This window comes from Hemiscyllium ocellatum, chromosome 2 (assembly GCF_020745735.1).
Source record: "Hemiscyllium ocellatum isolate sHemOce1 chromosome 2, sHemOce1.pat.X.cur, whole genome shotgun sequence".
Taxonomy (NCBI): Eukaryota; Metazoa; Chordata; class Chondrichthyes; order Orectolobiformes; family Hemiscylliidae; genus Hemiscyllium; species Hemiscyllium ocellatum.
This window is the reverse complement of record NC_083402.1, coordinates 11,667,348-11,694,314: the sequence shown is the minus strand read 5'-3', so window position 1 is coordinate 11,694,314 and position 26,967 is coordinate 11,667,348. Positions and strand designations below refer to the sequence as shown.

General features: G+C 40.3%; 1 protein-coding gene across 4 annotated transcripts in view; it reads right to left on the bottom strand.

The window, feature by feature from the left end:
* Positions 1-1,121: 1,121 nt before the first annotated feature.
* The window catches only part of add1 (adducin 1 (alpha)), a 170,951-nt gene continuing 145,105 nt past the window's right edge, over positions 1,122-26,967 (bottom strand). For 2 of the 4 annotated variants that reach the window (XM_060834598.1, XM_060834589.1), the window contains 4 exons: positions 25,592-25,745; positions 13,863-14,060; positions 12,386-12,493; positions 1,122-3,658 (listed from right to left, as the gene is read on the bottom strand). In XM_060834598.1, the coding sequence (XP_060690581.1) occupies positions 3,309-3,658; positions 12,386-12,493; positions 13,863-14,060; positions 25,592-25,745 (810 nt within the window). In that variant the 3' untranslated portion in view covers positions 1,122-3,308. Of the gene's footprint in view, positions 3,659-6,801; positions 6,836-12,385; positions 12,494-13,862; positions 14,061-25,591; positions 25,746-26,967 lie in introns of all 4 variants that reach the window. The other 2 variants (XM_060834616.1, XM_060834607.1) reach the window with 2 other exon arrangements.

Genomic DNA, 26,967 nt, shown 5'->3' with positions numbered 1-26,967 from the left:
TTGCATTTTCCCATCTTCGTTCAGGACATGTGGCCTTGCCTATAGCTTAATCCCTCTTGAACATGATGGTGAGTCACCGTCTTAAGTTACTGTAGTCTGTGTGGTGGAGATACACTACAATACTGATAAAAAGGTAGGTCCCTTCTGTTGGGGAAAACACTCTGGATGAAGAAGGCTGCTCTAGTCTCCAAAAGAGAAAGACACACCAAAGATCCACCTGCACTTCCACACATCATTTATTGTATCTGCTGCCCCAATGCAGAGACTGGATGCCTTCTGGCAGAGCATTTTAGAGAACATCTCTGGGACACTCACACAAACCAACCCCAGTGCCCCATGGCTGAACATTTCAACTCCTCCTCCCACTCTACTGAGGACATGCAGGTCCTGGGCCATCTCGATTGCCACTCGCTCACCAGCCGATGCCTGGCGGAAGAACACCTTATCTTCTGCCTCGGAACCCTTCAACCCCAGGGCATCAATGTGGACATCACCAGTTTCCTCAGTTTCCCTCCCCCTACCTTACCCCAGTTCCAACCCTCCAGCTCCCCACTGCCCTCGTGACCTGTCAAGCTTCCTTCCCACCTATCCACTCCACTTTCCTCTCCAACCTATCACCTCCATCCACCTATTGCATACTCAGCTACCTTCTCCCCAGCCCCACCCCTCCCACTGATCTCTCCAGTCCTGAGGCTTCCAGCCTCATTTATGGAGGGGGGCTCTGGCCCGAAACATTGATTTTCCTGCTCCTCAGATGCTGCCTGACCTGCTGTACTTTTCCAGCAACTCTCACAACTCAGGCTTGTGCAATTTTTAATTTCTATTTTTAATTTCAGGTTGGTTTGTTTTTTTTAAATCCTCCTATCCAGTAGAGGATTAAATCCTAGAAGATTGGTTTCCTCCCTCACTTTATGGTAACTATTTCACAGCAGCACTGATTGCTTTTGGAGCAGGATGGTTGTTCAATGAAGAGAAATAAAGGAGACTGCCTTTAATAACGTCCCTGCCTCAATGAAAGGAAACAGAGTTACACTTTAAGGTTTAAAGAAAGAATTTTATTCATAGGTGAAACTCAAATGTTACAATGAAACTTAAAAACAAAATTAATAAATTTCTTCAAAAGTAATAAATTCTTATACTTCATGTAGTGATACAAGAATTGGAAAGAGAATAAAAATCAGAGTTTACAAATCTTTCATATAAGTGGAGATGATTAAGAACTGAAACAAGAATCAAAATTGGAATAATTAGAAGTGGCATATGGTTAATATTCAAGTCTGACAAGTCTAACTGTTTAACAAAAATTAGCTTAAAATTGCTGAGTGTACAGAAGTCATACAAGGGTAAAATACAAGCGGAAAGCCAGCGATGCCATGCAGTCCTCATTACATATCTTATTTGCAAAATATACTCCTTGCTTTTTGTTTTGCTGCCACTTCCACTATGGCCCTGCCTCAACCCACCAGCAGACCTGCTTCGAAAGGGGAAGTCAGCACCTGGGTTTCAACATATCAACCATGTTATGTCTCCAGCATAAAAGTTACAGATACCCAAACCAAGGCTTCCCCAATGGGAATGAAGGAATTTCAGTCAGAAGCTTTAGGTGGTGCTACCTGAAGTTCTGTGTAAAGGGAGTAGGGAGTTGGCACCAAATGATGCAATTTATTTGCACCAATACCTCGCCTAGTGGGTTTTATAGATTTCCATCAATCTGTTCAGAAGTTTTAAAAGCAATTTTCTTCATATTTATCTGACAAATTCAGTTGATCAGAACATTTGTTGTTAGAAATAAACCATATGTTTTAATTATGTGGAATTGTGACATTTTCATATCCAGTATCACAACCATGAATTAAGGACATTCAGCAGAGGTTGTTCTACTCCCTATTTAGTGAAGATAGGATGTGTCAGGCAGTATGTACATGGCATACCCTAAATAGTCTTGGCTGTTGCCATTTTTAACAACAGGCCTCAAGTGGCTTTATTTGTATTGTTCACATTGTAGGATTTATGAATTTCTTTTCCTCCATTAGTAACAGTGGAGCGCCTTGGCACAGGGCAAAAATTGACCCCCTCCTTTCTATCCAATTTCTTATTTATGTCAATTCTAGGAAACATAATAACTGTTGCTGAATCTGTTATATTTTAAAGCAATACATTAAAAAAAGGGACACAACATGTTGGCCATTACACAGAGTTTCTGACTAAACAAAACATCCTTTAAATGCCACATATACCTACATAAACAATCACTGCACTTCAAAATAATTGGAGCGTTTTCTCTAGAGATACAATAGAATACTACAGAAATGCAAGTCTAAATTTTGTTTTACATACAATTCCAGCATTTAAGCACAACTTTACCATCTTTATCTAACCTGTATTTTACTAATAGAAGAGTATGTTGTGTACCTTTTTTTTCCTTCCCTTACAAACAACCACACAATGTACTTGGACTGGTATAGCAAACAAAAATGAATAAATGTGTCACCAGATCCACCCAACCAATTCATGTTAAGCTCCTGAACATAAAGCAATAAAGATTGGTCATGCCAAAGACCTTGCTCTGAGAAATATCCAAAATGTGGAAACTCATTGTGCAAATATTCTCAGGATAGAACCCAGCATTGTTGACAGATACCGTACCAAGTTTACCAATGGGCTGCAGTCAACAATTGCTTTAAAAATTGTGCACAGACAAAACAAGGAGAGAAATTTGCTTTAAACTGAAAAGAAGATAGTCACGATTCAGCAATTTACCTAGAGCATTCATTTATAAAGTAAGCAACTCATGATCTGTGCCAGTTTACAAGTCACATGTAATAACCTTCCCTTAAAACACATCCCCACACCATTTAGGCAGCATTGCAGATGGCTGGCATTTAACAGTCACAAGCAGGATGTCTCACCTGTAGTAAAATGTATGTCATTACTACAATATCTGCATATTATGTCAACAAAGCAATTAATTCATCATTACAATATAATCTTATTAAAAAAGGCTTCCTCTGGTTCATTATTCTTCTACCTCACCCCAAAGTGGCAAACCATGCTGCAATTAAACACTTAGCGGGTTGCACCTACTGCACTGAAAGGATTAGCACCTTTTTTTGTTTTATGTCAAAGAATGTCCTGTTACTTTCCATATCAATCAAGCTATACTAGACGTTTCTTTGCATTCCATTACATGGATGTTTTTAATAAGACGTAACACTAAACGATACAACCTTGTACATTCTAGAAATGAATTAGAATCGATCTGCAAAATGAGGGCATCCTGCCTTCCCAGGTAAAAAACTAGGTATTTTTTAGGATTCACTTTTCTTCTTATTCTTCTTCAGGAAGGAGGGAGTGCGGAATTTTTTCTTCTTCTTCGAAGGTGACTTGCTGGGAGACTCATCGCTAGCTGCATCTGCCACATCCTCAGCTGGTGGCGTTGGCACCTGCTCAGGTGGTGGTGTGGAGGGCACTTCTTGGAGCTCAGCTGTGGTCAGCTCATCAAGCTTCCTACTCAGATCTTTGCTTGGGCTGTCCGACTCCTCTTTTCCAGAAGTCGGGAAGGTCAGCGCTTCCGAGGGCTCATCAGGGGTGAGGTCTGGCAGGGACTGTTGGAAAGTTGCAGCACTATCATCCTTGCATGTCTGTTCCACTTGCAATTCTGACGAGTTTATGAAACAACAAAGTAAACAAGTGAGAATGCAGGTTTCAATTCAATGTCTTCAGACTGTTGTGAAGCACAGTGTTCCTCTGGAATCCATTTAAGCATTCTAATATGAAATGGTCAACTACTAAAAAATAATTTTTTTTTATTCAGCTATTGTCTAGTGCCTCAAATAGTTCATAGTTCACTGCTTTATAATAGTTACAATGCTCTCCTGGCTAGCTTCCTATCTCCCATCCTCATTCATGCAAAGTTCTGCTGCCTGAATCCTGGCTCACATTGAGTGTATTCATCCACCACCATTCGCTCAGTTTGGCAGTATCAGAATTTTAAAATTCTCATTTAAATATTCAACACACTCTATGGCCTTGCTATTTCTAGTGATCTCCAAGGATAATTCTGACCTCATCATACCCACCGCCTTAACCCAAAAACCGACAGTCATATCTTTAACTGTCTAAACCACAAGCTTTGGAATTCCTCACTAAAACTCTTTGCCTCTGTCTATCTTTAAATCACTCATTTGAACCTACCACTTTGACTAAGGTTTTGACCATCCAGCTATCTGAATGTGGAAATTACTATCATAAGGAGTAGTTGAAATGGATTGCTAACATGAAGGGGAAGGGGAAGGGGACAGAAAATTACAGTGGCGAGTTGATGTGAGCAAAGATGGGAGAACACTCAAGTGAAGGGTTAAACTAATATGCAGCGGTTGCATAAAGTGCTTATTTCTGTGCTTAAATTCTATATAATTCCACTTAAAATTTATGTAATACCTTTTTGTGTAAGTTGTTGTTTTAACCAGTCTGTAACGCCAAAGATGATCTGAAATCTAGAACTGTTTTAAACCTAACACAGATTATAAAATACTTTTTTGGAATTGTCCCTTTAACATCAAACATCTCCTCAAACATCAATAATTAAATGTAAGACTGCACTGAGAAGGTCCATTGACAAAAAATCATTTGTCCCATCTTGTGAAGAAGCATCTTGACTCTAATGAGAAACTGCCAAGAATGCAATATCCCTGCTCAAAGTATTGCAAGCACAAATGTTCATACAGTATCAATAGAATACTCAGTAGCATACTCTTATAAAGTATATGCAATTCTATGTTCCTGAAAAGAACAATTGCAATCTGTGGCAAAGATTAACATCAAAAGTATACAGGAATACTGTATTTGTAATATGGCCTGGAATACTGAAACACTGTTTTCATTAGTAAACGTGTAAATTACTGGTACTGTAGCATGGTCAAGGAAAACGTACAGATTTAAATACTTTCATGAATTGGCTTCCAGCAACTCATGATAAATGAACTGACTTGTAGGTGCACTGCCAGAGCTGCACACATTTCAAAAAGGCATTTTAAATTGGTGCCCTCTTAGGTAAAATAAAGTAAAAACCTTATTCTTGAAGATGAACAGGGAAATTCTCCCTTGTATTCTGACCAACACACTGTGGTTATTACCTTAGTATTGTTTGAGAGGTTTTGTTAAGCACAAATTAGTTACCAAATTTTCTACGTTACTACAGCAACAAAATTTTTATAGAGGTATTTTATTTGCTGCAAAGGGTGGATTGAGATATTAATGCAAATCCTCTCCTGCATGGCATCATATCGCATCAGGACTAGGTTTAAATCCAGCCCAGAGGAGTGGGTTGATGGGGGACTTATTTTTTTAAAAATGAGTTTTTCCATGTAAAAGTTCTTCATTGCAGAAATATCCTGAAAGAAATTTTAAGCCAAATTTCACTGCATTAGTAATTAGAAGGATTCAATATACCAACTGCCAAAGGCAGTATTTGAGAATCTTTCCAATATTTTCAATCCATTACCTGGCACTGTGCCATGGTTCTTGAGAGCTGATGGCTTTAATTCTATGTTAAAGATGAATGTGGGCAAGAAAGCTAAATCAGTCCATGATATTTCACTCACCTACAACAGACCAATGTGTCAATACAGCAAGAAGCCATTTCTAAATTAGAGTGAAACATTTTGCCATCCTGTGTGTTTGTTATTCTGAGAAAAACTCTTGGACATAAGCTCTGAATTTGCGTTCTATTAAAGAATACCTGCTGCCTCATTACACACTCCTGTTTCTTTCTCATGTCTCCAAATCCATCCTACTCCAATGCAACTGTTGCAAATATTTAATCTTCAAGACTTGTACAAGAGACATTCTTCACAACTCTGGTTATAAGCAAATCTACATTTTCTCACAATTCAGAATCATAGTGCTCTTTTCTCTAGCTTGAGGTAAAGACAATAGATAATAGAAAACAAAATAGAGGAGCTTTGGTATAGGCAGCAGCAAGCTCACAAGGGCACTGTGGTTAATGGAAATTCTTGGTTTAGTCACTTGTTTTTGCAGAAAGGGCTAAAGATCAATTATTGCACTTTTGATTAATTTTAGTGTAATAAATACAGACGTATGGCCTTCCTTTGATAGCAAATAATTTCAAGGCTGGATATATTCAGGTGTTATAGCAACAAATTTCAAGAAGTTATTGCTTGAATTGGAAAGGGATTAGACAGGTTTACTGCCGCTTTCTAAAACCTGATTCAGTTAGCTAGTTTTGGTGTTTATGAACTAAAGAGTCAGACAATTTTAGTATTTTGTTCATATTCCTGAAATATGACAAGTAGACATGTAAAATAATATTGAAAAACGTGAGCTAGAAACACAAACATAAAATATTCAGCATCTTAGTATGTTTACCATACAGACTTACGCCGAATACCAAGTGCAGACTTTATCTCATCTTTCACAGCACACACTATTCAAAAAATGCATCAAGGAATTAAAATTAAACAATATTAACATTTTTTTCATTTGAAAGGTATAAATTCTCATCAGATTACAAGACATCTAGATAAAATGAAACAAGAAATTTATTGATAGTGCACAATTCTCTTTCCTGTCTAATCAGAAATAATATACTCTGGTTCTTGTGAGAAAACAATGGAGTAAAATCAAACTGATTTCTAAAATTTCAGGTGGTTTGCAGTTTAAAGTAGGCAATTAACCAGGAGGAAATGGAAGTGGGAACAGGAATGCGAAAGCTGGAAGCCATGCACGCAAGTTTCGCAGGGTTAATTGAAGCAGCTCTAAACATGAACGCACAATACTTACTATGGTAACAGGTACTCTTTAGCACATCCAGCTCCTGTTTGTAATGCAGCCACAGGAAGGCGGGTGGAAGAAAAAAAAGCACAAGAAGAAAAATCTATGCATTCATAACAGCCGTTTGTGTTAAACAAAAAAAAAAGAACAGAACAATTATTACAGAACAGAGAAATCAGATGAGATCAGTGAATGGAAAAACTACAACAGGACAGTGACTAACATGACAGAAGGTTGCACAAATACATAAATCAGATTACACCATTTTTTTTATAACCATTACGATAATTAACTACCCAGAACAGTAAATTCAACCCATTTAATAGAATAATACAAAATATTTTTATTCTGGTCCAAAGTTAAAGTTGGATTTGACATAAATTAATATACCTGTGCTTTTTGGTGTTATATAAAGCACTCTGCAGGTCAAATTGCAGACAGGAGATACTTTCCTACATTCCCTTAATAAATCTTTAAATTTTCCCAATAAGAACTGTTGCTCAAAACCTTTTCTAAGTAGCCAGGGAATGAAATTGATTTCTTCTGCAGCCCAAATATGATTCATTTCATAACTGACTTTCCAGTACAAGCACAAGGTGGTGATGTGGAAACGTGGATAGATGAGGATAGATGAGGGACAGGAATGGTTGTTGGAGGTTTCTGGTTACAGATGTTTCAGTAAGATTAAGGAGGGTGGTAAAAAAAGGAGGGGGTGTGGCATTGCTAATTAGAAATGGTATAACGACTGCAGAAAGGAAGTTTGAGGGGGATCTGTTTTTGGAGGTAGTATGGGCTGAAGTCAGAAATAGGAAAGGTGCAGTCACCTTGTTGGGTGTTTACTATAGGCCCCCCAATAGCAGCAGAGATGTGGAGAAACAGATTGGGAAACAGATTTTGGAAAGGTGCAGAAGCCACAGGGTCGTAGTCATGGGCGACTTCAACTTCCCAAATATTGATTGGAAGCTCTTTAGATCAAGTAGATTGGATGGGGCGGTGTTTGTGCAGTGTGTCCAGGAAGCTTTTCTAACTCAGTATTGTAGATTGTCCAACCAGAGGGGAGGCCATATTGGATTTGGTATTCGGTAATGAACCGGGACAAGTGATGGGCTTGTTAGTAGGTGAACATTTTGGTGATGGTGACCACAATTCTGTGACTTTCACCTTGGTTATGGAGAGAGATAGGTGCGCACAACAGGGTAGATTTTACAATTGGGGGAAGGGAAATTACGATGCTGTAAGACAGGATTTGAGGAGCATAAGTTGGGAGCATAGGCTGTCAGGGAAGGATGTGGTGGAAATGTGGAACTTTTTCAAGGAGCAGATATGACGTGTCCTTGATATGTATGTACCTATCAGGCAGGAAAGAAATGGTCGTGTGAGGGAGCCTTGGTTGACGAGGGAGGTTGAATGCCTAGTAAAGAGGAAGAAGGAGGCTTACATAAGGTTGAGGAAACAGGTTTCAGACAGAGCAGTGGAGGGATACAGGATAGCCAGAAGGGACCTGAAGAAAGGGATTAGGAGAGCTAAGAGAGGGCATGAAAAATCCTTGGCGGATAGGATCAAGGATAACCCCAAGGCATTTTATGCGTATGTGAGAAACATGAGAATGACGAGAACGAGGGTAGGTCCGATCAAGGACAGTAGTGGGAGATTGTGTATTGAGTCGGAAGAGATAGGAGAGGTCTTGAATGGGTACTAGAAGCTAGAAGAGATACTTGTTAGGAAGGAAGATGTGTTGGACATTTTGAACAACTTGAGGGTAGACAAGTCCCCCGGGCCTGACGGGATATATCCTAGGATTATGTGGGAAGCAAGAGAGGAAATTGCAGTACCGTTGGCAATGATCTTTTCGTCTTCACTGTCAACGGGGGTGGTACCAGGGGACTGGAGATTAGCGAATGTTGTGCCCCTGTTCAAAAAAGGGAATAGGGATAACCCCGGGAATTACAGGCCAGTTAGTCTTACTTCTGTGGTAGGCAAAGTAATGGAAAGGGTACTGAGGGATAGGATTTATGAGTATCTGGAAAGACACAGCTTGATTAGGGACAGCCAGCACGGATTTGTGAAGGGTAGGTCTTGCCTTACAAGTCTTATTGAATTCTTTGAGGAGGTGACCAAGCATGTGGATGAGGGTAGAGCAGTGGATGTAGTGTACATGGATTTTAGTAAGGCATTTGATAAGGTTCCCTATGGTAGGCTTATGCGGAAAGTCAGGAGGCATGGGATAGAGGGAAATTTGGCCAATTGGATTGAAAACTGGCTAACCGGTCGAAGTCAGAGAGTGGTGGTAGATGGTAAATATTCAGCCTGGAGCCCAGTTACAAGTGGAGTTCCGCAGGGATCAGTTCTGGGTCCTCTGCTGTTTGTAATTTTTATTAATGACTTGGATGAGGGAGTCGAAGGGTGGGTCAGTAAATTTGCAGATGATACGAAGATTGGAGGAGTTGTGGACAGTGAGGAGGGCTGTTGTCGGCTGCAAAGGGACTTAGATATGATGCAGAGCTGGGCTGAGGAGTGGCAGATGGAGTTCAACCCTGCCAAGTGTGAGGTTGTCCATTTTGGAAGAACAAATAAGAATGCGGAATACAGGGTTAACGGTAGGGTTCTTAGTCAGGTGGAGGAACAGAGGGATCTTGGGGTCTATGTACATAGATCTTTGAAAGTTGCCACTCAGGTGGATAGAGCTTGTAAGAAGGCCTATGGTGTATTAGCGTTCATTAGCAGAGGGATTGAATTCAAGAGTCGTGAAGTGATGTTGCAGCTGTACAGGACTTTGGTTAGGCCACATTTGGAGTACTGTGTGCAGTTCTGGTCGCCTCACTTTAGGAAAGACGTGGAAGCTTTGGAGAGGGTGCAGAGAAGATTTACCAGGATGTTGCCTGGAATGGAGAATAGGTCGTACGAGGATAGGTTGAGAGTTCTCGGCCTTTTCTCGTTGGAACGGCGAAGGATGAGGGGTGACTTGATAGAGGTTTATAAGATGATCAGAGGAATATATAGAGTAGACAGTCAGAAACTTTTTCCCCGGGTACAACAGAGTGTTACAAGGGGACATAAATTTAAGGTGAAGGGTGGAAGGTATAGGGGAGATGTCAGGGGTGGGTTCTTTACCCAGAGAGTGGTGGGGGCATGGAATGCGCTGCCCGTGGGAGTGGTAGAGTCAGAATCATTGGCGACCTTTAAGCGGCAATTGGATGGGTGCTTAATCTAGGATAGATGTTCGGCACAACATTGTGGGCCGAAGGGCCTGTTCTGTGCTGTATTGTTCTATGTTGAATTTGTATAACACACTTGTTAGATCTCAGCTGGAGTTATGGATGTCACATCATAGAAAGATGTGAATGCATTGGAGAGAACACAAACAATTTACAAGAACATTTCAGGAATTAGAAACTTCAGTCGAGGACACATTGAAGAGAAGACAGGAGAGATTTTATAGACAATTTCAACATCATGACCAAACTGGATAGAATAGGTAGGGAGAAGGTGTTCCTGCTTGAAAATGGAACAAGGAGAGGGCACAGATTCAAACAATGTGCAAATGAAGTAAGGATAATGTGAGACAACACTTTTTTCCACAGTGACTGATTAGGGTATGAAATGCATTGCCAGAAATTGAGGAGGAGGCAGGTTCAATTGAGGCATTCAAGATGATTATGTGGGTGGAAATAGTGTGCAAGGGGTGTGGGCAAAAAGCAGAAGATTGGCACGAGACCAAATGGCTTCCTTCTGCAGCATAATAATTCTATGATTCGAATCCATCTTATCCTGTGGAAGCACAGTTCTAACAAATGTTTCCCAATCAATGAAAAACAGACAGAAATTTATGAATATTAATAACACAACTTGCTTTTGTCTTTGTTATTGACAGGAAAAATTAGGAATAAGCAGGTTTTGAGAAGTGCCCATGATTGAATAGTCATTTACAGACTAGGCTGAAATTGGTCCAAAAGACTAAAATGATCTTTACACGCACTCAATTGCTAGGTTCCTTAGCTTAGCACAACTGATTTGCTTTCTTGCTTCTAAGTTATTATATTATGGATCAATACCCACACTAGAATTTTAAACAGAACTAGAACTAGAACTACGACTGGCACTTGAATGCAGTGAAAACACAAGAACCATGAGGATGGGCAATTCAGCCCCTCGAGCCTGTTCCACATTTAATAGGATTATGGCTGATCTCATAGCTTCAACTCTACTTTCCTGCCCATTCTTCAATACCCTTCAAGACATTACTAATTAAAAATTGGTCTCTGCCCTCTTTAAATTCACTCAATACCCAGCATCCACTTCACTTTGGGTTTGTGAATTCCATAGATTTACAACCATTTGAGAGAAATAATTTCTTCTCAGCTCTTTTTTAAAATTTGCTACCATTTATCCTAAAACTATGACCTGTCATTCTAGATTGAATATCCTCTCTACCTCTATCTTGTCAATCATCTTTAGCACCCTGTGTACCTCAATTAGATCTTCTCTCATTCTTCAAACACTCGGTGACATTGTACTTTAGAGGTGAGCCTATGAATAAGACATTGCTGATTACAATAGGTCAGGTGAATTTTATACACTTTGATGGTTATTCAACAGTGCAAGGACTTCTTATAAAGTGCCAAAAGTTCTCTATTGCTGCAAACTAATTCTGCCTAATGTGTGTTCATTTTTGTTACTGTTTATATAAAGTTATTTATGGCTGGTTTGATTGTCTGCATAATATGGATGTATAGATGAAACGAGAGAGAGAAATAGCTCATCTTCCACCATCCTATTAGTCATAGGATACAGTTATAATGGAATTGTTAACTAAGCATGGCACTCTATCAGTTAGATTCCAATACACTAACCTGAGTGGTGTATTAAAAATCACCCATTTCACTAAACTAAAATATCATCACTAAACTAAAACACTGGCATCTCCAAATCATACCCCTAATGGAGACTTTGTCAATTGTTACAAAGAAATCTGGTTCTCAAATGTCCTTTAAAGGGAAGGAAACATGTCGTCCTTACCTAACCTGGCCGACCTACAACTCCAGACCATACCCTAAACACATTTATACAGCAAAGCACTTCTTTCCGATCCCACCCACCTCTGCAAAAAGTCAGCCTCAATTGCTTTTGTCAGCTAAAACACTCTGACAAAGAGGTGTAATCCAATAGCAGCAATGAACAAGATGTGCACATTATTATATTCTTCATGCTTAAGACTACTAATATTTTGGACTGTGCTTTGGAATTAAATCAGTCAGCAATTCTTAAAATTGATAACCTCTTGTAATTGATCAAGTCAAAGCACGTCACTGATGATGAAGTTATACTTGCAAGTATGCAGGTCCAATTTCAATTGGAATTTAGTTTATTGCTAATTTTATAACTAGTTTCACAGCTGAAATTATAGTATTCCAATTGTTTGACAATTAGATATAATTTTATTTTTTATGCACACTTTCTTGTACACTTTTGCTCAATTAAAAGACGAAGCAGTTTTTTGAAAGTTACACAAGCACAAATACCTTTATCAAAATTCAAACAATCATAAATCACCATATTTAGAGTTAGACAACCTGAACTGCTTGGTGGATCTTACCATCATCTAACTTTGTTGGAGTGCTGGGAGGAGTGCGGGTAGGTGTGTGGTCTGCAGGACTCTGTTGATCATTTACTTTTTCATCCACTGACTGGGACTCTAAAACCTCTAGAGATCAATACGAGAGGAAACAAGACAAAGGTTTAAATTCAGCACAATTCATCAACTCCTTGATTGCAGAGTTTTTTTCCTCCATTGTGGTTACACATAGATCATAATTTCCTGTTTTTGTCAGTCTCTGGTGGATGAACCTCAACATCAATTGTCATTTTGATCTGGGATAGCAGGAAAATCTCAGTTGTCTACCATGATGGATAGCAATCCACTATATAATTTAGATACATAGCCAGCCCCCCCTCTCTCATTGACAAGGTTAGCTAACAAAGGAATAAATAATCTAACAGTTTACAGTTTGTCTTTTTGCATGCATTTTCCCTACCTACCTCCAATGTCCACTGCAAATTATTAGACCAGAGAGATTGAAAAATACTTTGCTTCCCTCACTAAAGCATACAGATGGGCATTAACGGAAGCAAATGAACTCAACTACAGTAATCCCTCTAGCAGTCTCTGCAATGTTAAATTTGAGAAAGGTGCTAACAATTCAAATCAGTACGTTAAAGTTAGCATTGTGTGGGGCTGAAAATTCAATCACCAAATTGATATGTTGGAAAACACTATTTCATCAAATCAAATGTCATATGGAGCATCCTGATTCAATAAAGTTTTTGCAAACATTTGCAGCATGTAAACTAGACAACACTAAAGCTAACTGTAGAGAATCGCATCCAAAATTCTTCGTCCAAATTAAAATGTACAAATTCCTTCAGTTGTGCTTAAAAATGTATGAAAAAAATGCTGTTTTGAAGATTAATAACACCATCACTTTTTTTCTAAACTCTATAGCATGTAAAGGAAGATGAGAAGTGTGCATTATTTCAAGAGTCCAAGGAAACCAAGAGCGCTCAGGGGCGATTATTATTTTAAATTGAGACAAGAATTGTAGAACTGCACAGACCAAGAGAAAATCCAGACCCGAAAAAGAACAAATTCAAATTAGTCCTGAGCAACCAGATACTCTAACAACCGATCAAAAACCGAGTCAGAGGTCAGTGATAGTCAAGATTCAGCATGTCAAGAAACAAAAAGGTAAATCAGGTTCAGGATCCCAATGTTTTGGATTAGAGGATATTGTGCTTCTTCATTCGAAAAGTCTGGCTCTTACCCTGCTGACCAGTACCTGAAGGGCCAGATGAAGGAATACGGTCACCAGAACTGGCAAGTGCCTTAACAACAGCACTGTGTAACTGGCTATGTAGAGATTCTTTTCTGTCCACATGTTCTGAGCTGAATTGCACGGAGACCTGGCCTACAATGCAGGAAGGTTCCTGATCCAACATCTGCATGTAACTGTAATGAGACTCCCCCTTCGTAGAGTTTCCTTGACTGATGTGAGATTTTGTTTCTGTTGTAATACCTTGGTTATGAACAAGTTCATGCACTGAGGACAGACTTTGGTTTTGATCGACTTCGGTATCAGTCACTTTCTCCAGGATAGGGTGCATTTGCGATATAATTGCCATGTCATCTGCCTTGCCATCAGGACATTCTTGTTGCACTTGAGTGAACTCAACTTTTGCCAAGGTCTCACCAATTTGGGCTGTAGCATTCTCAACTAGGCAAGATAACAGGTTTCATGCAAATAAAAATGTTGCCAAATATTATACACACAACAATTTAATAGACCATAAGCTTGGTTAATAAAAGTACAATGGATCACACGTAAAAGCTCTCTTCATTGAAATAAAAGTCTATGGTTAATGCATTTTTTGACTTTTCACCGACAACTAAAAGGCTAGCTGTTTAACTGCATATTACTACATCACAATATTTTTTCAGTTGGTTCAAAGACCTTCATGCATTTCATCCCCCCCCAATTACTGCAAATCAAAATGAACAAATAGGGTGACTATTTAAAAATTAGAAACTAGTTTGTGTTATGGAATGAGATTAGCATTCATATATACTATTTCAATAGGTGAATCTTTTTTCATTTTGGTCTGAAACAATGAAGGCAATGCTATTCATACCTATGCATATCATTCCACACAGTATCTGTTAGGCAGTTTGCATTCCAATGTCAGCTGAAATTGTGTAACATTATAGGCGTTTTAAAATTGAATGTAAACTGCAGATTTGTTTTATATTTGGAGGATGCTGTCACTTTTAAAAAGGTTATTTTGTTCTTTTTTTAAAAAGAGAGAGGTGGTAAAGGCAGAGGTGCTAAAGTGTATACTGGAGCCAGCCTAAGTCAACAATGCAAGAGTTTTTTTTAAAAAAAAGATGGCAACAATGGAAAGGGAGAGTGGCCAGTTCCCCCAGCTTTCTAGTTTTTTTTAAAAAAAGCTATAGAGTTGGAAGCTTTTTTGGGTCCCTGAAGGATTGCAAGGTTCAGTCAATGATTCCTAACTGACTTTCTCTGAAATCTCTCAAATGTTGTTCCCTCCTGCATGTAAGAACCTGGATCTGAATTTACCTTTAGGCCAAGGGATGTGTTTATGAGATGTTATTATATTGGAACAGTTAAATAGTAAAAGATACTGTATCTATTATTCAGTTAGGTTTTCCACTGGTAAGTTATTCTAGAACATAGAATATAGGACAGTACAGGCTCTTCAAAGCTGCACCAACCTTTTATCCTACTAAGATCAGACTAACTGACATACCCTTCATTGTACTATTGTCCATGTGCCTATCCAAGAGTCGCTTAAATGTCCCTAATGTGTCTGACTTTATTACCACCACTGGCAGGGCATTCCATCCACCCACTACTGTGTAAAGAACCTACCTCTGACATCTCCCCATAACTTTTCTCCAATCACCTTAAAATTATACCCCATCATGATAGACATTTCCACCCTGGGAAAAAAAGTCTCTGGCTATTCACGATCTATACCTCTCATCATCTTGTACACATCTATTAAGTCACCGGTCATCCTTCTTTGCTCCAATGAGAAAAGCCCTAGCTCTTTCAAACTTTCTTCAATAAACAAGCCCTCCACTCCAGGCAGCATCCTGGTAAATATCCTTTGCATCCTCTCTAAAGCTTCCACATCCTTCCTATAATAAGGCGACCAGAACTGGATACCATATTCCAAGTGTGGTCTAACCAGAGCTCTACAGAGCTGCAGCATAACCTTGTGGCTTTTAAACTCAATGCTCCTGCTACTGAAAGCCAACAAACCATACGCCTCCTTAACAACCCTATTAACTAGGGTGGCAACTTAGAAGGATCTATGGACATGGACCCAAAAGATCCGTCTGTTCCTCCACACTGTCGAGAACCCTGCCTTTAGCTCTGTATTCTGCACTCAAATTCGACCTTCCAAAATGAATCACTTCACACTTTTCCAGGTTGAACTTCATCGGCCACTTTTCAAGCCAGTTCTACATCCTGTCAATGTCCCGTTAGGAACCTACCAGTAGCCCTCCACAGTATCTACCACTCCACCAACCTTTGTGTCATTAGCAAACTTACTAACACATCCTTCCAAATCATTTCTAAAAATCAAATAGCAGAGGTTCCAGAACAGATTCCTGTGGAATTCTAGATTCCTTGGTTTTAACTATAGTATTTAAATAAATAGAGTTTTGCTTAATGTTGAGTGGTTTGACCAGTTGTACCCGAGTCTGGAGCAGGCATTTCACATCTACCTTAAAAGAAAAAGTGAGGTGTAAGCTAACTTTTTAAACTATTGAGAAGGGTTTGATCTGGTCCGTAACAATATCCCAAACACCAGATGCTTCTACGAGTTGCTAGTCAAACCTGAGCAAGATTTCATTCATGATGAAATGCTTACCAGTTATGCTATTAAGATTTGCTGGAACTTTGATGTTTCTCATTCATTCAGCAGATATGAGCTTTGCTAGCCAGGCCAGGATCCATTGCCCATCCTAACTGCCCTTGAGAATTGCTCTCTACAGGTTTCATTAAAAATATGTAATTGAATGTAGATCTAGCTTATCTTAACAGTGAACACTGGCTAAATTTGGACTTTTCTAGATGCGCTCTAAGCTGAAAGATTAAGGCATAGTTCTTCCAAATTCCCATTTATGCTTCCTGGCTGCATAGAGAGGTGTGTTTTATTTTCATTTCTTGTGCAAGATCAGCATGCACACCAATCTGGCAGTGGTAAAGGTGTGATCTGGCCAGCGATCTTACACCAAATTGCTTTAATTCAGACAAGAAAACTAGGCACCAACCTAGAAATCTGTAAGCTGATTATGCAAACCAGCTGAAGCCCCTGTTATTTTCTGAAACATTCTAAAGGACCAGAAAAATGAATTTCAGAGGATTAACTTTTGTTTCCCTTCCCCCCCCCCCCCCCGAGATGCATTCGGGTCTGTATAAGGTTATTTTTCAGCTTATTCATGGCATCACAGGGCAAATTATTACTCATCTTATTAACTGATGTAGTACAAATCCACAGTGCTATTCAGGGGAGGGTCAGCGAGGGCAGATTTTCCCCCAGTGACAGTGAAGGAAAAATGATACAGATTAAGTTGGTCTAAAGGATACTAAAGTGGACAAATCCCCAGGACTGATGGGATCTATCCCAGGTTGCTGAGGGAGGCGAGAGAGGAAATAACTGGGGCCCTGACAGATATCTTTGTAGCACCCTTAAACACAGGTGTGGTGCCAGAGGACTGGAAGGTTGCTCATATTTTCTTTCTATACAAGAAGGGTAGTAGGGATATTCCAGGTAACTACAGACCACTGAGCTTTATGTCAGTGGTGGGAAAGTTGCTGGAGAAGGTACTTAGGGGTAAAATCTATTTATATTTGGAAAAGACATCTGCGATAGACCACATGGTTTTGTGCCGGGGAGATCGTTCCTTACCAACTTAGAGTTCTTTGAGGAAGTGACCAAGTTGATAGATGAAGGAAGGGCTGTAGATGTCATATACATGGATTTTAGTAAGGCATTTGATAAGGTTCCCATTGGTAGACTAATGGTGAAAGTGAAGTCACATGGTGTGCACGGTGTTCTAGCAAGGTGGATAAAGAACTGGTTGAGCAACAGGAGACAGTAGTTGTTGAAAGGAGTTTCTTGAAAAGAAAAGTGACTAGTGGAGTTCCACAGGGATCAAGGCCATTGTTGTTTGTAATATACATAAATGATCAGTAAGTTTGCAGATGACACAAAGATTGATGGAGTAGCAAAAAGAATAGGGGACTGTCAAAGAATACAGGAGAATATAGATAGACTGGAGAGTTGGGCAGAGAAGTGGCAGATGAAGTTCAATCCAGGCAAATGTAAGGTGATACATTTTGGGAAGTCTAATTCGAGAGCGAATTATACAGTAAACGGAAGAGCCTTGGGGAAAAGTTGATGAGTAGAGATTTGGGAGTTCAGGTCAATTATACCCTGAAGGTGGCTGCACATGTGGATAGAGCGGTCGAGAAGGCATCTAGAATGCTTGCCTTCACTGTGCAAGCTATTGAGTAGAAGAGCTGGCAGGTCATGTTAAAATTGTAGAAGACATTGGTTCGGCCACATTTAGAATACGGTGTACAATTCTGGTCGCCACATTACTAAAAGGATGTGGACGCTTTGGAAAAGGTGCAAAGAAGGTTTACGAGGATGTTGCCTGGTATGGAAGCTGCTAGCTATGAAGAGAAGTTGAGTAGGTTAGGATTGTTTTCATTAGAAAAAAGGAGATTGAGGTGGGAACCTGACTGAGGTCTACGAAACCTTGAAGGATATACACGGTGGATAGAGATCAGCTTTTTCCCCAGGGTGAAGGGTTCAGTGATGAGAGGTCACGTGTTCAAGGCGAGAGGTGAAACGTTTAAGGGGGATACATGCGGCAAGTACTTTACACAGAAGTGGTGTGTGCCTGGAACACATTGCCAGCAGAGATAGTAGAGGCAGGCACAGTAGATTCATTTAAGGTGCATCTGGACAGATGCATGAGTAGGTGGGGAGTAGAGAGATATAGATGCTTAGGAATTGTGCGATAGGTTTAGACAGAGGATTTGGATCGGCTCAGGCTTGGAGGGCCGAAGGGCCTGTAACTGGACTGTAAATTTTCTTTGTTCTTTGGTCACGTTCCTTGTTCTTCTAAGTAGGAGAAGCATCAGATTTGTACTGTGCTGTTGAAAGAACCTTGATGAATGCATATTGCAGACATGGCACATATGTGGAAGATGTGAATTTTCAAGATGATTGCTGGAGTGCCAATCAAATGGACTGGTTTATTCTGGATGATGTTGAGCTCTGCAAATGTTGACAGAGCTGCACTCTTCTAGGCATGTGGACAATATTCTAGTAGAATACAGCAAAAAAAAAAGGGTGGGGGTCAGGTTATAAGTTACTCACCTCAGAATATTCAACCTCTGCCTTGCTTAGTTCTGGTCTTTAGGAACCACAATGATGTTTATGCTGAGGAATCACTAATGCTAATCCAATTGAATACTAAGAGAAGATGCTCAGGATCTCTCTTGTAGAAGATGCCTCTTGCGTTTTACTTATGTATATGAATATTATTTATTATTGATTAGCATAAGCTTGAATTTTGGCCATTTAGGCACTGGCTCTTAATTTATCTGAGGAATTGTGAATTGGACTGACTGAATGATGATATTATCCCAATTTCAGACCTTAGGACAGAGGAAAGATCATTGATGAAGCAGTTGATGACTGTTTGTTCTACAATGCTTTCAATAATTGCATTAGATTAGATTAGATTACATTTAGATTCCTTACAGTGTGGAAACAGGCCCTTCGACCCAACAAGTCCACACCAACCTGCCGAAGAGTAACCCACATTCTCCTACATTTACCCCTTCACCTAACACTACGGGCAATTTAGCATGGCCAATTCACCTAACAGCTTCCAGCCAGCGCACCATATTTTCCTTGCCCCTCATTCCTAATGCCTTCAATTTGTCCAGGGTTCCTCAATGCCACACCATGCCAAATGCTACCTTGATGTCAAAGGAAGTCACCATCACCTTACTTCTGAAATTCAGCTCTTAAACCTGCTTAGACCTATACTGACGAGAAATGGCAGTGGTATTGGGCTGAATCCTTCTGCCCACTATTGGGAATGCTCTCCAAGGCCTGCAAATGTAAAGGGAATTTGCAATCTTTCTTGTCATTGAGATGGTCAAACAGCACAGAAGAGGCCCTTTGTGTTGAGTTAGTGTTGGCCTATCTACACAAATCTCAATTTCTAGCACTTCTCCCATAGCCAATCTAAGTTCAAGTGATTATCCACATACAATTGTCCCCTACTGACGTGGTTTTCTGTGGATTCTGAAATATTACCAGCAGTTTGGAGGGTAACAAATGTAATGCAACTTCTTTTTAAAAAATAGACAGGTAAATCAGTCTGGAATTCACACAGTTTTCTTTTCTTAGCAAATCCCCAGTTAGCACCTTCCAAACCTACTATGGTTGCGACCTAAAAGGTCAAGGGCCACAGATAATGGGAATACCACCACCTGAAACTTTGCTTCCAAGCCACTGACCATCCAGACTTGGAAATACACAGGTTGGTCCTTCAATGTTACCAAGCCAATATTCAGGAACTTTCTCCTTAATGGCATTGAGTGTACCTATACAAAATAGACTGCAGCAATTTAGGAAGGCAGCTTACCACCACTGACTCAAAAGATGACTTGGGACATGCAATGAATGCTGGCCCAGCCAGTGTTGCTCATATCCCAAGACTGAAAGAAAAGTAGGGAAAATGCCAGAGTCTATTATAAAGGCTGGAACAGTATGACACTTGGAAAATACCAGCTGCATTAAAAAATATTCAACACAGATTGTTGAAAGGGAAATCATGTTTGACAAAGCTAATGTATCTTTGGGAGGACATAACTAGTTAAATAGATGAGGGAGAACCAGTGGATGTGGTGCACTTGGATTTTGTTTTTAGAAAGCCAACAATTTTGGTCCCTTTATTTGAGGAAAAATATTCAGGCATTGGAGGCAACCCACAGAATGCTCGCTAGGTTGATCTCTAGTTCCAAATTGTAGAACTCATGGCTTGCAGAATACATGAAACTTCATGATCAGTAGCTTGCCATGTTTTCAGAGTTCAAAAATTCATAATTCATTCCCACTACTCATGAGCAACGGGCTTTTATAATGTGATTTTTGTGTTGTAGTACAAGTTTCCCATCACATGCAATAACCTTTTCTAGGCTGTTCCATGCCAAGTCTTTCTCTCTTATAGTAAGCTATGTTATCATGGAGTCAGAGATCTATAGGAAAAAGGTCTTTGATCCACACAGTCTGTGCCAGTTAAAAACAACCTAACTAGTCCAGTTCATGTTCCAGCACTTGGCCTATAGCTTTTATGTCCTGGGATTGCAAGTGTGCATCTAAATGCATCTTAAATATTATGAGGATTTCTGCCTGTATCACTCTTACAGGCAGTGAGCTCGAGTTTGCTACCACCCTCCATAAAAAAGCTTTTCCTCCTCTAAATATCCTGCTCCTTACTTTAAATCAATGCCCCCTTGTCATTGATTCCCTCCACTGTAAGGAAACGTTCCTCCCTTTTACCCTGTCAATGCCCTACATTATTTAATATATTTCAATCAATCAATCATATATCCTGTCCCCTCCATCATCCACCTTCAAAGAAAACGACCCCAGACTATCCAATCTCTCTTCATACTGAAGCTCTAGAGCACAGGCAACATCCTGATAAATCTCTTCCACATCCTCTGCAGTGCAATCGCATCCCTCCTATAACGTGGATTCCAGAATTGGACATAATACTCTAGCTGTGGCTTAACCAACTTTTTATAGAATTCCAGCACAACTTCCCAGATCTTAAAATCTTTGCTTGGGCTAATAAAGACGAGTATCCAATATGCCTTCGTAACAATTTTATCTATCTGACCCATTACCTTATGGGACTGGTGAAAACACACATTAAGGTGCCTCTGATCCTCAGTGTTTCCCAGGGTGCCACTGTTCATGGCATATTCCCTTTCCTTGTTTCTCCTGCCCAAGTTAATCACCTCTCACTTATTTGAATTGAATTCCATTTGCTACTCATCAAACCATCTAAACAAGAGCATAACAATGGCACATGATGAGGCCATTCAGCCCTTTGAGCATACACCACCATTCAATAGCATTCCTCACATCCATATTCCTTCCCTTTTCCTGTAACCCTCGATCCCATTTCAGATCAGAAATCTCTCTCAGCCTTAAATATACACAAGGACTTAGACCCTGAAACTCTCGGCGCAAAGAGTTTCAAAGACTCAATCCTCAGAGAAGAAGTTCCTCCTGCGTACAGTTTTGGTCTCCTGACTTGATAAAGGATGTACTGGCACTGGAGGGGGTCAAGAGGAGGTTGATTCTGGAATTCAGAGGGTTGGCTTATGAGGAGATATGGAGTAGACTAGGACTATACTTATTAGAATTTAGAAGAGAGTGAGGAAATGGATAAGATTATGAAGGGAACAGTTAAGAGCAGGGAGGTTGATTCCACTGGTGGGTGAAACTAGAACGAGGGGTCATACCCTCTAAATGAGGGGACTTGGGACTGAGTTGAGGAGAAACTCGTTCACCCAAAGGGTGGTGAATCTGTGAAATTCCCTGCCCAGTGAAGCAGTTGAGGCTACCTCTGATCAGGTGTATCCGAGAACTCTGTGGGAAGCTAGAGAAGTGATTGCTGGGCCTCTTGCTGAGATATTTGTCTCATCGATAGTCACAGGTGAGGTGCCGGAAAACTGGAGGTTGGCTAATGTGGTGCTACTGTTTAAGGAGGGCGGTAAAGACAAGCCAGGGAACTATAGATGGTGAGCCTGACCTCAGTGGTGGGCAAGTTGTTGGCGGGAATCCTGAGGGACAGGATGTACATGTATTTGGAAAGGCAAGGACTGATTAGGGATAGTCAACATGGCTTTGTGCGTAGGAAATCATGTCTCACAAACTTGATTTGAGTTTTTTTGAAGAAATAACAAAGATGATAGATGAGGGCAGAGCAGTAGATGTGATCTATTTGGACTTCAGAACGGTGTTCAACATGGGAGACTGATTAGCAAGGTTAGATCTCATGGAATACAGGGAGAACTAGCCATTTGTATACAGAACTGGCTCAAATGTAGAAAACAGAGGGTGGCGGGAGAGGGTTGTTTTTCAGACTGGAGGCCTGTGATAGTGAAGTGCCACAAGGATCGGTGCTGAGCTCTCTACATTTTGTCATTTACATAAATGATTTGGATGCGAGCATAAGAGGTACAGTTAGCAAGTTTGCAGATGACATCAAAATTGGAGGTGTAGTGGATAGCAAAGAGGGTTACCTCAGATTACAACAGGATCTGGACCAGATGGGCCAATGGGCTGAGAAGTGACAGATGGAGTTCAATTCAGATAAATGAGAGGTGCTACATTTTGGGAAAGCACATTCTCCCCGTGTCAGCGTGGGTTTCCTCCGGGTGCTCCGGTTTCCTCCCACAGTCCAAAGATGTGCGGGTCAGGTGAATTGGCCATGCTAAATTGCCCATAGTGTTAGGTAAGGGGTAAATGTAGGGGTATGGGTGGGTTTCGCTTCGGCGGGTCGGTGTGGACTTGTTGGGCCGAAGGGCCTGTTTCCACACTGCAAATCTAATCTAATCTAATCAAATCTTAGCAGGACTTATACACTTAATGGTTAGGTCTTAAAGAGTGTTGCTGAACAAAGAGTGTAGGTTCATAGCTCCTTGAAAGTGGAGTTGCAGGTAGATAGGATAGTGAAGGCAACGTTTGGTATGCTTTCCTTTATTGGTCAGAGTATTGAGTACAGGCATTGGGAGGTCATGTTGCGGCTGTACAGGACATTGGTCAGGCCACTGTTGGAATATTGCGTGTAATTCTGGTCTCCTTCCTATCAGAAAGATGTTGTGAAACTTGAAAGGATTCAGCAAAGATCTACAAGGATGTTGCCAGGGTTGGAGGATTTGAGCTATAGGGAGAGGCTGAACAGGCTGGGGCTGTTTTCTCTGGAGCATCGGAGGCTGAGGGGTAACCTTATAGAAGTTTACAAAATTATGAGGGGCAGGGATAGGATAAATAGACAAATTTAGAACTAGATGGCATAGGTTTAGGGTGATAGGGGAAAGATATAAAAGAGACCCAAGGGGCAACTGTTTCATGCAGAGGGTGGTACATGTATGGAATGAGCTGCCAGAAGATGTGGTGGAGGCTGGTACAATTGCAACATTTAAGAGGCATTTGGATGGGTATAATAAATAGGAAGGGTTTGGAGGGAAATGGGCCGGTTGCTGGCACGGGGGACTAGAATGGGTTGGGATATCTGGTCGCTGTGGACAGGTTGGACTGAAGGGTCTGTTTCCATGCTGTACATCTCTATGACTCTATAATTTGAAATGTTTTTAAAGCAAAGATAGATGGATTTTTGAATCCATTCATTTTGAAAAGGATTTAAGGTTATGGTTAAGGTTAAGGTTAAAGTTATGGTGAGCTAAGTCCACGCAAAGACCAGCCTTGATCTTATTGAATGGCGGAGCAAGCTTGACAGGCCAGAAGACCTACCATTTCTTATGTAGAAAGGATTAGAGGGGCAACTTTTTCACAGAGGGTGGTGCATAAATGGAACAAGCTGTCAGAGAAAGTGCTGGACGCAGGTACAATTGCAGTGTTTATAACACTTTTGAACAGGTACATGGATAGGAAAGGTTTAGAGGGATATGGGTCAAACACAGGAAAGTAGGAATAGTTAAGTTTAGGAAACCTGGTCAGCACAGATGAGTTGGGCCAAAGGTCCTATTTCTGTGGCATATGACTGTATAATCCTCCTGTAATCCAAGACACTCCCTTCACTATTTACCACATCACCAATTTTTGTATCAACCTCACATTTACTGATTAGCCCTCCCTCATTTAAGTCTAAACTGAATATATATATAAGCTACAACCTGCAAAGGCCCAGCACTGATCCCTGCAGATCTCCAGTAGACACAGGCTTCAAGTCACAAATATACTTAAATGATCCTACTAATCACAACCTTATTACTTTTATACTTCTCTGAAATTTGCCCACACGTGCACTTCTGCTCTTCTCTCTCTCTTAGACTGTTAGGAGGTTTTTAGTACACTCCTCCCAATAGGATTGCTATTTTTTGGTTTTTAGGTTTTATCCATACGGCTTAATTCAAAGAGCCTTCTAACACATCATTCCTCCTCACTGCTGTAATAGATTCCCTGATCGTTGTTGTGACACCCACTCCTGTTTTAGCTTCTTCCCTGAAGACTCTACATTTTGGAATATTGAGCTGTCAAATCTGCCCCTCTCTCAACCATGTCTTAGTGACAGAAATAATCAGATCTGAAATCAACTTAAGTAGGAAGTGATACCTCAATGCTCTCCCAATTTTTTGTAACGCTTCAGCTTTAATATACTAAGTTCTTCTTTTACATGATGGTTGCGTTCTTGTGCAACACTGCGTTACAGAAAAATCACACTTTAGAAACAGCGTTTTAAGTGTTGGCATTGTAATCGCTTATAGCCAACACACAGTTAAAAGGTTTACGCTGTAGAAACAGTGTTCCCCCAACTCATCAATCACGTTACAGCGCATTCGCATTGACGAAACACACAAAACAACAGAATGAGCTTTTTTAAACCAGTACATAAACACATTCAGATAGGTGTAAATGAAAAGCCAATCAATTCCTTTCAGATATAAATTCAATAGAAAAGACCCAGTAAAAAAAGTAGCTTAACAGCAGCCATACACACATCTGGTTCACTAATGTCCCTTAGAGAAAGGAATTTTTTAATGGTAACCTGCTTTTGATGTAAAAGTGTTGAGCAGTACCAAGTAGCATTTTCATCAGGGGTAGTGCATTTATGCAATCTGCAGCTATTTGACAGCACCACAATTTAATAAAACAGAAACTGAACAACTTCTTTCCCAAATTGATGTTGTCTCCAAGTTGCCAGGTGGAAATAGCTACTATTGGGACAAATGGTCATGGCAAATAAGTGACCAAAACAGATTTACATTTTTTGTACTGAACTGCTTTAGATATAATAGTGCTGAAAAGTATCAATTTGCAGCTGTTTGATTGCACCAAATGTACAAAGTATATTTGAACAGATTGTTAGTTAAATCAGATTTCTAAAGAATCAAATCAATAGGTTTTAAAACAACTATTAACAACTTGCCTTCAGGCCCCTTCTGTTTTCGTTCAACTTCTTTCCGGTACTCATCAAGTTCACGGTCTGTCAGTTTGTTGAAGGGATTTGGGGCAGTGCTCACAATCACCCGTGGTTGATATTCCTTCTCAATGATTGCCTTTGATGCAGTCACCAATTCGCCCTGAATAAACAGAACAAAATTATCAAATGATTCAATGACCTACACAATTCGATAACAAGGAACTGCTCAGATGATAGTGGAAATACTGACTGTCGTACACAATCGTTCTCACAACCTGAAAGAAATTCTTGGGTCAAGAAGGCATTGTACAAAAGACCATCATCCCAAAGCAAATTAGATAGGGTGGGGTTCAATGTGGCCAGAAGATACTTAAAGACCACCTTTAGTTTGCCTGTGATTTCATGCAAAATTATTGTGTTATGCACTTTGGATTTAAGTACAGCCTGCCCTGCTGTCAGACATTAACTGGCCTGAAATTCAAGATTGAATTCTCTTACTTTCTGACTCTGCTTTCCAGGATCTGCAGTCCTCACTTCTGCCTAGTTGATTTTAACCTTACTGCAAATCTGCTTGCAAGGATGCCTACCTTGAAGAAGTTCTCCTCTCTCCACAAGAATCTTTGCTGCCTTCTCCCCAGCCCCACCCCATCATTCAGCTCTCCACCCTGGAGGCTCCCTGCCTCCATTCCTGATGAAGGGCTTTTGCCCGAAACATTGATTTTCTTTCTCCTTGCTGCCTGACCTGCTGTGCTTTTCCAGCACCACTCTAATCTAGACTCTGGTTTCCAGCACCTGCAGTCCTCACTTTTGCCTATATCAGCAAGAAGCTGATTTTAGGAACAGATCTCCAAAATTTCACATAGCAAATGACATAGTGCAACAAAATTGAGCTAAATTTAAAAAAAAACTGTTGCTCTTCTAGGTTTGTCCAGTTTTGCCAACCCAGTCTCTTATCTTCTGAAGAAAAAGTGGCATGCAGTTAGTAAACCTTTTAAAGAATTACTGAATTTAAAAATTCACCAGTTAGGCAATTGCAGGCAGTTTCATAGTTCATCAGCAAAATATGATTAGGGCTGTCTATCTTAAATGAACATTCAAGGTTAAATCACATGGAATATAGGGAGAATCAGCCACCTGGATACAAAATTGGCTAGGTGGTGGGGGAGGGTTGCTTCTCAGCCTGTGACCAGTAGTGTGCCACAGGCAGCAGTGCTGGGTTCACTGCTTTTTGTCATCAATATAAATGATTTGGATGTGAATATAGAAGGTACAGTTAGTAAATTTATAGATGACACCAAAATTGATGGTGTAGTGGACAGCAAAGGAGGTTACCTCAGAGTACAATGGATTCTTGATCAGATGGGCAATGGACTGGGGAGTGG